The sequence below is a fragment of the Polyodon spathula genome, chromosome 3, assembly GCF_017654505.1.
Source record: "Polyodon spathula isolate WHYD16114869_AA chromosome 3, ASM1765450v1, whole genome shotgun sequence".
NCBI classification, from domain to species: domain Eukaryota; kingdom Metazoa; phylum Chordata; class Actinopteri; order Acipenseriformes; family Polyodontidae; genus Polyodon; species Polyodon spathula.
In genome coordinates, this window is record NC_054536.1 from 85584475 (window position 1) to 85596818 (window position 12344).

At 35.6% G+C, this 12344-nt stretch overlaps 1 protein-coding gene across 2 annotated transcripts in view; it reads left to right on the forward strand.

Annotated features, from left to right (window-relative positions):
• LOC121313550 (syndetin) overlaps positions 1-12344 on the forward strand; it is a 146176-nt gene that overhangs the window by 7381 nt on the left and 126451 nt on the right. For both annotated transcript variants that reach the window (XM_041246230.1, XM_041246231.1), the window contains exons 2-4: positions 1923-1991; positions 9813-9935; positions 10571-10642. In XM_041246230.1, the coding sequence (XP_041102164.1) occupies positions 1923-1991; positions 9813-9935; positions 10571-10642 (264 nt within the window). The remainder of the gene's footprint in view (positions 1-1922; positions 1992-9812; positions 9936-10570; positions 10643-12344) is intronic.

Genomic DNA, 12344 nt, shown 5'->3' on the forward strand with positions numbered 1-12344 from the left:
TTGTCTCCACGAAACGAACAAGCACTTAATTCAAAATTATGAAATTCTTTCAACTGCACATCTGGCTTCGAAATACACTTGCTCCAGGCCAGCGAGTGTCGAAAGTCAACAAGTGACGAAATATCCTGGCGTGAACATGCAGGCTCAAAGAAACAGGCGAGAGAACGAGAAAGAAGAAAGAATAATTAATACGAACGAATACAGAGAACACAAATTCAGTTAGGACTATGTGGTACTTTAGCCTCACCAATTGGCCATAAGCAATGCTCAAATGCATGACAAATGCGACTTCACATACAAGGTGGGTGGGATACTCTTTGGCAGTGGTACTCAACTCTGGCCCTCAAGAGCAAGGTTTTTACTCCAGGCAGGTTCTAATGTAGTTAATTGAAGCAGTTCAGAGGCTATTAACTAATTTAGGACCAGCTGGAGTAAAGACCAGGACTGGAATGGATCTCCAGGGCCAGAGTGGAGTACCATTGCTCTATGGTATTTACAGGATGTATAATCAACCAATAATGCAGTGTTTTGGTGTGATTGTGGCTGAAATATCAAGATAAAGTTTGAGATGATTCTTTATAACACATGCAAGGTACAAGAGTTTTATAGTTCCATTTCACCATCAGAATGACTCTCAGAATCTGAGGAAACATCAGAAGCAGGAGTCTCATCAGACTGAATACTAGGATTATCAGCTTTTGAATCAGTATTTTTTATAAGCTTGGTGGAAGCTGTGAGCTACGAACTACACAGGATTTAAACCATCATCTGTCTCTTTCCATCCTCTTCCCTTTGAAGAGGGGTCACCAATCATGTGTCCCATGCATTGATTCTCTATTTAAGATTGGAGATTAGCCCTTCAGCACATCTTGTTCGTCTTTTTCTTGAAGGGTTTCACTTTGCCCACATTGAATGGGAAGGAAGTTGTGTCTGAGCCTGTATCACTGTGATTAGCTGGAAGAATGGTGTACACTTCACTTGTTTGTGCTGCACTTATTCTGTTGCAGTGTGTGCAGACAATGCCAGTGTTCAGCAGCTAGACTTGCATGTATTGAATCTTGCTCTTGCATGGGATGTGAATGTCCCAGTTCAGATACTGGTCCTCTGTTGCTTCAGTGAAGATGAGGGACATAACTGATGAAAAGATGAACATTTTAGAGAGACTTGTACAAATCCTTATTGATAATTTTCTAATAGTTGTATTTATTTTAGTTTAAACTGGACACCAGCAATTGATTTTTAAGATATTAAGATAGTTTTACTACATATTAGCCATTAAACACAAACTGAAGTAATAACTAAACATAAAACATGTATACTTTCAACAAGCATCTGGTGGTTTTTCTGTATAGAAAGGTATAATTCTTTGACACATTCTTTTCCAAATTAAAAAAGTGTATTTATATTCATCCATAAGTTCAAACACCAAGTCATAAAATTATAGGTAAATGAGTATAGTATACATATAGTATATAGTATAAAGTTTCAGCTAAAGCTTTGTGTAGCCAGTTTAGCTAAAAGCATATAAAGTTTAGCAGTTATTTGAAATAGTTTGTCATAGAGCAGTTACATTCAACAGCCGTAGAACTTCAGTTTGAATTTGCCATTTTTTCTGAAAGTTCCATTGACTAGAGAGAGAGTAACATTCTGTGATGAAAATTAAACTTTCTGTATAAAAAGCTAATAAAGTATACACCCACATATTAGAAATATGTATCACCTTTTCATAAAGGATGTTTGGAAGGTACAGGTAAAGTATATTATATTTGTAGTGGCATCTGCTCAGTAAGATTAATATTATTTCTACCAATGTTATCCATCATTTTGAATACAAAATGAAAGCAAATGTAGGGAAATGTAACTTTTGTACAATTTTCTTTTGTCTGGTAATATTAGTAATGATTATTTAAAAACTTTTTTAGGGTCCCAAAAGTCCCCAGGAAAGTTTGAGTGACCTGAGTCCTGTGGAGAATGTCAGGATTCCTAGTAAGGTAATGTTTTCTTTTCCTGTTGTTTTATTGCTGTAATGTAATTGTTGGATATTTCCCCCTTGTTATTTGAAACTACTGTAGCACAGTACAGCATTAACCAATAAATGAAAGTAAACTAGAACCAAGATATAGCTTGAGGATGAATCTGCTTCACTTGGTTGGCTGTGTGGTTAACTGTAATGAAAAAAAAAAATCAAGCAAATTAAACCTTTCAGCTGCAGATAAATAACATACAAGTCTTTTATGTAACCTGAATGCTTTTGATTGTTCCCTTACAGTACTATTTACAGCTGCTTTAATGCTATAGCCACATAATAATAAACCATCCCAACATTTCTATAGGGAATACTTGCTCACTGTAATGTTTTGATTCGGTTCTTTGACTGTCTAGACCACAGTTGGGTTTACCCTGGAGATTATCAACTTTCCTGCTGTTTGTAGATTTTACAGCTAAGATGTAGAAGCCTATTGAAGATATTCCACATAGCATCTATGAATATAGAAAAAAATAACATAGACTATAGTTAGATGAATTGAGCAGAAAAAGTCACAATTCTTTATGACCTTATGTCAAATGGGTAAATGGTAGATCCAGTGATAGAACTGCAATCCTGTCTCTCTGAGATCAAGAGCTGGTGATACCAAAAAATTACAGCTGTTGTATTGCAATAAACCACCAGCAGGGTACAAGTGATAGTAGCCGTAGCACACAAGAAAGCATCTTCTAAATCACCAATGGTAAGCAAAGTATGCTGGTATTTTACACAGTGTGGTGTGCAATGGCTGTGCACTATCATCATTTTTACCTGACTGTGCAGTGAGGGTGTACTGTGCTTTAAAGTAATTTACATGGATGCATTTACCCTTGTGTAAAGAGTGGATCAAGTGTAGTAGATGGGGCTGTATGAATTTTTACAGTTCAGATAAATAAACACATCGGATACAAATATAATTTCCAGTTCATTTCATCCCGCTCCCCTATCAATTAAATATATACCTAATTTAAGTGGGTATGTGTATTTTGCTTCTATCTTACAAATTTGATTGCAGCAGATTCTACAACAACTGGAATTTTACTCGCTTGATCTATTCTGAAATCAAATGCAAAAAGCGGTATTGAAACATGTTTTCCATTGCATAATGGTTTAAGTCATTCAAGAGAAGGTTATATGTTTTAATAAATCCACCTCCTCTTTCCAGTTGACGATTGCTATATTTCCAAAGTTATCATAACACAGCTTTCTCTTTGACCGATGACCAAAATGGCTGTCATTGTAGTCAGGTGACTTTTTGGTTACTGTGTGTTAAAGACCTAATGATTTAAAATGTAGGCTTGATACTTGTTACAGAACTGCATTCTATGATTCTATAGGTTACGTTGTGGGTGTCAAGCCCCATGTCTTCATGACCTTTTGAGGTAGTGATTGATGATCGATAATAGTCCTCATTCTTGCAGGACATCTTGGGTTATTACATGGAGGTTCTAAATGCTGTATTTAGGCATGTTTTTGGCTTGATGTTTTTTTTTTAAGCAGTTTTATTGAAATTGCCTCTTTGTGTCTATTGTAGCAAGTACCGTAATTTGGTGTCGATATACTTGTCTTCAAACTTGTTATGAAATGTCTTCGAAGGCTGTCCTTGCCCTCTGCTCTGCCTACAAAAGATGGCATTTCTCAGTTCTAGGCTCAAGCATGTTGTTATTAACCTTTTTAGAGCCTCAGACCAAGCACTGAAACAATAAGGAGACTTAGAGCTCCTCTGCGGCTTTCAGCATTCCACTGATCCTGGGTTTACTGATCTTGTTTGGATTACTGTTCCCAGCTAATCACTGTTATTTCTTTGCAGTGCAGTATCAGCTAGCTTAGTTGCATGCATGTGTGTTAATAGCTTCTGTTTACTGAATAAGAAGCTTCATGAATTATTGTTGACTGAATGAATGAATAGGGTACATATATGTGCACATTTCTGTTATATTAATACTTTGCTGAAGGATGATAGCTTAGAGATTAAACAAAGCTTTGGACTTAAATACTTATGTACTTTATATTAATTATGATAATAGTATTGTGCACCAAAGTTGTGCTTTTTGTGAATGAGGTTTGCAGAAGGTTAAACTTGCACACCTGTTTATTATAAAGAGGATGTGGACAGTTAATTTAATGTCGGTAGGGTTGCTGTTAAGTCAGATGTATAGAAGAGCCATATTAGACTGATTTTAAGGATTAAGTCTTCATGTGTTCACCTGAGTGATTTAGATTTGGTTGAATTAGATGTTGGGCTGCCTCTGGCAGGAGGTTGCATGGAAACATTTACACTGGTACTTCTTTCTTCTCTGGGCTTTTGGTAGATCAGAATAGGATGCAGAAGACCAGACAATTGCATACACACATAATTTATTTCATACAGTTTTATCTGAACATCTGTTGCAAATTCATATGAGATTGCAGTGCTTGATAGCGTTGGAAAACAAAGGATATAACAATTAGAACTCCAGTGTATCGCTAGGTATGAGAAATGAGACTGGAAATAATTCTGAATGTTTCTGGTAGTGCTTGGTATTGGAATAAGAAACACAGTGTCACAGAAGTATGCAGTTTTCATACGTTTATGGGCCTTGTAAACAAAAATAAAGAAACTCGGGTACTAAACAAGTGCAATGCTATTATTGACTTTTTAGGGAATGCTTTGCAGATGCAGTTTTTCTTTACGGTTCAGCCTTTTTCTTTACGGTTCTGAATGTGTACCTGCATAAATTCTCACAAATGGGGTGGGTGCCAATCTAGGTTCTCAGAGATTATAGTGAGATGTACTAAAACTGCTGCCAATTGCATCAATTTGTTAAGAAATTTTATATTATATATATATATATATATATATAATATATATATATATATATATATATATATATATATATATATATATATTAAGTTATTAAGCTGTTAATACATATGTTGCATTATGTTACAGTTATTATTGTGCAGTTGTCACTGAGTTTATGTGCAACAATGCATGTACATGTCATGAGTGCTTTTTAACATTGTTTTAGTTGTTGTAACACAGGTAGTTTCTGTTATTGCCTTTTGATACTGTATCCATAAAAATAAGAATAGCTGCTTTTATTCTGCATAATGGCAGATTTCTTAGCTGTTTAAATTGTGTACTACAGATGCAGCTTGCCATGATGTTTTATCCCCTCCACCTGAAATTGTGCAAATCACACCCTGTTTGCAAGTGTAGACATTATCCTTCGCCACCCTGTGCTGCAGCAAAACACAGCTCCTCCTGCTATTTATTTGAACAATGCTAGAGATCTCACTAAGAAGATGCAACAGTTAACAGTTAACTTCGTATATTGCGGCTCTTTTCATTAACATATTTTCTCTTAGTACATACAACAAAATGTATACTTTGCGAACTGTCGCAACAAAATGCAAACTGCGGTAGATCTGCAGTTGAATACATATGAACAAGTTATTTATTGTTAGTTGACTTAAGTGAAAATTGTTACTCCCTCCTGGGTAAACGACACACCCACACAAATACTAATTACATGTTTCCTTCTGTTGTCATACAGCACATATCTTTCTCCAATTCTTTGAAAATAAAATTGTAAGCCACTAGATGGCGCACTGTACCATGCATTAACCTATTTTGGGGATTTTTTTTTTTTTTTTTTTTTTTAAAACACAGAAAAATTGTTTTCTCCTTTTAAACATAATAATAAAAAAGATTGCCTGCAGTATACAGTCTATGCAAAAATAAGTTTTAATGTCCTCACTGTACCTTATCTAGGTACAAGAACAATGAAGGAATCCTGTATGTTTAACATTGTAAACGAGTACAGCAATCTTTTGGACCATTAACCTTGGCTAACAGCAACAGACAGCAAGAGATTTTTTTAAAAGTAGAGTTGATGAATAAATCGTAATTAAAGTTCTTTGAAAACTGATTGACACTCACTGTGCTTGTTAATTACTGTCATAGAAAATTGACACATTTTACGCATCTTGTTTTTAGTAACTTGTATCTGATTCACAGTACCCTTTGGGACCAGCTGATGTGAATATCAATCACATACTGTAATTAACTGACAATTTAAAGAAGTGTTTGCTTATGCAAATGAACTGAATTGTAGTAACTCGGGTATTGTTATTTGGGGTTTTTCTGTGATGTAAAAGAAATTTTCTACTTTCTACTGGAACACCTTTTTTTGTTTAAAAGAAACTCTCTTTAAAGGTGTTGTTATTTGAACTTGAATGATGAATTTTGGATTAGAAAACTAAAAGAAACTGAAACTTGACAACAAAGTTTTGACAAAGTCTTTTTCAGTGTATTTTTCTATGGGACAAGATGTACACGCCGATCAAGTACCTTGGACCCATTCTTGAAGGAACATGAATACAAACCAACCTGTAAAGTCCAACACATCTAGTCATAGCGCAACTCGATCCATTGCAAATCAACTAAAAAAGCAAAAGCATGGCACAGAGAAGAGGAGAAAAAGCAGCAGTGTGATCTTGCCCCAAACGCCACAAAAAAGTGACTAACAACTGACATGTTTGTTGTTGAATTGAAGTTTCTTTTAGTATTTATTCATTCTGCACTACTGAATGTTTAATAGTTCTAGATGGATTTTGGTTTACAACAAAATATCATCCTTTGAAGTAGGGTCAATGGCAGAAAAAAACAAAACAAAAAAAAATAAGACGTTTTGAATTTAACAATTTCTGATTGCAGCACCATTAAGAAGGCTGTTCGGGCTCTAACAGCTGGCTTCCCTCAGTCTTGTGTGCATTCGGACTGTTTGGGTTTGTCAGAAGCTATATGGATGGGTGTCCTTATATATTGTTTAATTGTGGTAAGCAAATCGAGTAGACCTGTAGGTCACCGACCCACTACGCTCACCAACCTGCTGCTTAGACAGCAGCTTTTACAGTATTGTACACTGCGTTGCTGCATGCATCATGCCTGGGTTTTATCTGTCTCCAAGTTGAGAATAAGCATGGCAGGTGCTTTTCCTGTCTTTGGCCAGAGCATGCCAAACAGGCACAAACTGACCACAGTATATGCAAGTTTTATGCGAGTTTCTCTAAGCTCATGCTGAAGAAACGTGTCTCACAGCTCTGCAGAGCGCTTCATATCTATTCCACTTCCACAGGGCTCTCCCATCTGTTAAAGACATGGCTGCATCATCTCCACCGCTGTTTCCTGGTCAATGGGGGTATTGCACAGCCTGCATGATGCAGAGAAACTGGGTTTGGCCCTATTTCCTCCTGTAGATTCTGCAATTGGTGTTCTGGTTCATGCACCTAAACTAGCACTCCTGACCAAGGATGCTACCTGCCCTAAGAAACAGTGTCAGGTCTCAGAAGTCATTCTGAAGTGGCCTTACTCAGCCGATGCGTTCACCACCAACCAGGCCTGTTTATTGAAGGCACTTTCTGAGAGTCATTGACCTTCACCACAGCAGCTATCAGAGTTGGTGAATAAAAACCTGCGTATCTCTAAACTGAAAGGGCAGGCTGTGTGCAGAAATCTGTCTGCTGTGATAACTGCAAGATGGCAGCTTTGGCTTTCCCAGCTCAGTTTAAGAATACTTATTGTACCATAACTTAATTCATGACCTTGCTTTATAATTTGAAAGACATCACATGTATCATACATGCTGTGTGATATCTTTATATATAATATCACAAAATATCATAAATTAATAATTAAGTCCATTTACATTTCTCAATTAATAACAGACATATTTAAGAACAAAACAAACAAAAAAATATTTAAACATATAAAATAATGCAGTAAAAGAAAAACAAAGGTGTAAGGGTGGTTATGGGAAGGAAAGGATAACGTATTTACAGGTGTGGTTTAATTCCATGCTGGAGGTTTTTTTAGGAATATATCGTTACCTGTGTCACTCATATGGATACCATCCCCCCTAAAAAGCCCAACCTGATCATATTTAATTTCAAGATGCAGTATTGAATTTCCCCCTAAACCCTTTACAACCCTTTTTTCAGAAATTACATTGTTCACCTGGTTATAAGCTTTGTTTATTTTTGGAGATGCTTTTGCATCTTACCAAAGATCTCTCTGGGTGATGCATGAGAAAATCATTTTTGTTTTTGGAAAGAGCTCATGCAAATTTATTAAATCTTTTTTTTTTTTCTTTCTTTGAACTAATTCCACGCTTTTCAATTTTCTTAAATCCCTGCCTCCAGCATGGATCACCGGGATATCGGGTTGAGAAACAGGGGAATTGAAAATTAAATCATAAACAAAATAAAAAAAAGGTGCCATCTCAGGTACAGGCACCTCCATCTGAACCAGTGGACAGAGGTGCTTGGCAGCTGCAAATCCAGCCTGAGTGTTCTCCTGGCACGTTGCTCCCCCCACTGCGCAAAACTGCCCAACAATCCAGGCAGGTGGCTGTGAAGAAGCAACAAGATATTTTATGTTATTTACAGTAGGTTAATTGCAATGATGGTAGCAGCAGGGGCACTTTATTCACTTTTTTTGGACGTGTGAGTGTGAATAAGATCAAATATATTTCTGCTTTGGATTTTTTTTTTTTTTTGATCTTTGTATCATTTTGTGATACAATGTGCAAGCAACAGACTTAAAAATATATATATAAATAAATAAATAATACATTATTATTAGGAAAAGTGTACCTACATGAAACTAACAGTGTATGTTTAATATATCAGATGTGTAAAATGTATGTATTTTATGCTTAACATTTGATAACTACTCAGTTGCAAAATATTATATAGACAAGATATACATTTAAAAAAAAATGACTGTATTTTAAGTTACTGTATTTTGTTATGTCTTGGAATAATCAATCACCAAGATTTTCTTTATACATGTTTTGGTTATTGGTTTAATACACACTTGTATACATAATGTTTTTTGTTGTTGACTCTGGTCATTTTGAAGTGATTGGGATGTACTGTATTTAGGGTGGGGGGTTTGAATGCTGTCTAGGTCAATGACCTTTGCCGGCATGACGGAGTTTGCCACTCCTCCTATTTTGTGTTATGTTAAAAGCCTTTGCATGTGTTTACTTGGTAAAGATCCTGAAATGGAAAGTAACAGAAAGATTGTCGTTTTACTTTAATTCACAAAAAGCTAATTTCCGTGTCAACCACATTCAGCAGAGTGCATTGTAGGTCCAAAGGGTTCATTTGTCTGAAAAATTGAAACACCAATCCAGTGACAGACATGTATTTTTTAATCTACACCAAACGCTGTGGCTACAAGAAAAAAATTAGACCTGTCTCTTTCATTAAACGTTGATCACATGACATTCGTCTACCATATGCACATGTGTGATTGGCCACCATTACTATATCCCTATGGCTGGTATATGCATCTCCAACAGGTATCATTTATTGAATGTTAACAGGTAAAGATTATATGTGTAATCATTAATGGGGTTCAGCCATTTGGGTAGCTTTTCTCTCAGATGAGGTGTGCTCTGAAATAAAGAAAATCAATAATAAATTTTTCCAGCAGGCACGCTATAACATAATTCAGTAACCTTAAATTCATGTTTGCTTTTAATTCCTTCACTTAACATTATTTCAAGGGTCTCATTTTATTGATTCCTGAAACAACCTTCTTGCAGGAGTCCATATTGTGTTTTGTTTTTGCTGCCTAAGCTAGAATGGCTTGAAATCTGTTTAAGTTATAGCTTGTACTGTGTTTATGGTATAATGAGGTTTAATGGTTTAAATCAGAGGTCTTGCATTTTCATTGCCTCTGAGATGGGGCCAGTCTGGTAACCTTATTGTCTCACGCTATTCTTTCCATTAGGAAGAACTACGGGAAATGAGAGAGCAACCTATCGATCCACAAGCAGAACAAGAGATAATTAATAGTATTGAGGATGTTTATTTCTCCAGTGATTCTTTTGACATTGTGAAGTATGAGCTAGAGGTAAGTAAAATAATATAAAAAAATGTTGAACCCATATGACAATGCATGAATAGGCCTGCAGTTGCCCTGGGGAGGATATAAATGGGTTAAAGGAATTATTCCAGAGCAGATTCCACTTTAAGATTAAAAAATAAATAAATAAGTGTCCCTTAGGTGACAGGATAGGGTTATTTTTTGAGCGATAAATCTGCTAGCCACCACAGCTTGAGTAAACTGTTCATGCCAATTTAAGTTTAGACCTTGCATTTTCTGCATCAGAGCCATATTGATGGATTAGCTGGTTACAGTCAGTGTGAAATCTCATTACATTTAACATCACACTGAATCCAGCCAAGAGAAAAAAGCAATTACCTGTTTTAGGTTTCTGGTGGATGCTGTTCATTTCACTTGATAAAGCTCTCTCTAAATTGAAGACTGAAATTATACTCAACTTAATATTTCTTGTGCTTAATTTTTTTTTTTTTTGTTTTTTTTGTTTTACATGTCCGGGAAGGCCATCTGATTCAGGCCATGTCATTTTATTGGATACAGTTACTTGAATTTCCTGAAGGAAATCGGCATCCTTCAGAGCCAACTGTATTTATATTTTAAACGAATAATCTCTCTTTTCTTCTTTTTCTTTGTTCAATACATAGAAGCTTCCTCCTGTTCTTAATCTTCAAGAAATAGAAGAATACAGAGATAAACTGAAGAAGCAACAAGCGGCTGTAAGTTAAATATCTTTAAGGTTGAAGGAACATTTTTCTGATGGCATATTACCATACAGTCTTGCTCCTTTTCAGCATTGTTTTTTTTTTTTTAGTGGCTCACAAAACCTGTTAAGTCACTCACCTTTTAGCGTACGTATTTGACTGGTGTTCTTCATTGGAATACCATATGCATATCAAAGCATGTAGCTCTCAGGCATCAAACACTTTCTCTGTCTTGGGCTGAAAGCATCTTTTGAATATATACATATGGTAAAATATATGTATTTTTAAATGTAGTTGATACACTGTGGCCAAGTGCCTGCCCCTGTATGTATTTTGAGTTATCTGTTGTGTGTTAATGTTGGTGTATAGTCACTGGTACACGGGATATAAACGGGTCTGTGTAACACGAGTGTTTAAAATGTATATTTGTAATTAGGCATGAGGATCGCACAGCACTTCACGTGCAAGTAAAACGTAATAATATGTGAGCATGGGGAATTGAACTTTATTAATTCACATGCAGTTGTACCGAGACTGCAATTGAATGATTGATTAGCAATTGAGTCTTGGTACAGCTGTATAAAAGCTGCATGTTTTCACCCACTCGGGGTTGTGTGTTCGGTGAGTGGAGAACGAAATTGGAGACGGAGGTAAAGAATAATAATAATAATAATAATAATAATAATAATAATAATAATAATAATAAGAAGAAGAAGAATCGTTTAAAGAAGCAAACCGTGTTTTGTCTGTATGGTCCGTTTTGTTTGTCTGTTTATTTTGGCTACCAGTGCCGTGTCCTGTGTTTTTTGTTTAATACGACCATTTGTTTTCTGTCTGTTCTGTTCACTCATTAAATGCTGAGCGAAGCCAAATTCCATCTCTCTTTGTTTATTTTCCTGTTTCTGGTCGGACGTCCCCCACTCCGGCCGTCTTTGTGACATATACATACTACTGTTCTGAAATATTTTACTGTGTTTATTTTGACAGGGCTCAGTCATATGCGCTGCCTCTTTATGGGTATTTACATAGTAAATGACACACAGTACAATTGACCAGGGTGCGTACGGAGCTTGGAAAACCTTGAAAAGCCTCGATTTTCACTTGGTAATATTCAAGGCCTCGAAAAGCCATACATTTGATTGTATTTTTGGGTTGGCCTGGAAAAGCCTTGAAAATGTGGAACCGTTATTCTACCGTGTTTTAGTTGTGTCTTGCTATGAAAAGTATTCTCGTTATATATGTAATCTAGACGGAGATGTGCATGCATGCATTGTCTCTCCGTGGATTCAGGTTTTTTTTTTTTTGCATGTGAATGTGCTGCATCACCAAACTGTTGGAAGCATGGTAGTATATTTATTGAATTTTAAAATGCATTCTCTTGTGTTGGATTAATAAATCAACAGCACTTCACCTGTTGTATATGGTTCTAAGCAACTTCCTTTTGTAAAATGAAATCTTTCAGTGATAACTTTTTATTTTTTAAACATACTTTATAATACACTATTTTCTGTATTTATACAGTTTAATATTTTAATAGATTGTTTTTTCACTGAATGCATTCTTTTAGTAATCTATTTTAACATTTATGCTTTTGTACTGTAATAATACTATACTAGCTAGCTAAGTTTGACTGAGTTAGCTTATCGTATATGCGTTGACATGAGCATATACATTGGTTATTTAGAGCATAACTCATTACTTATTTTAACTGTTCAAC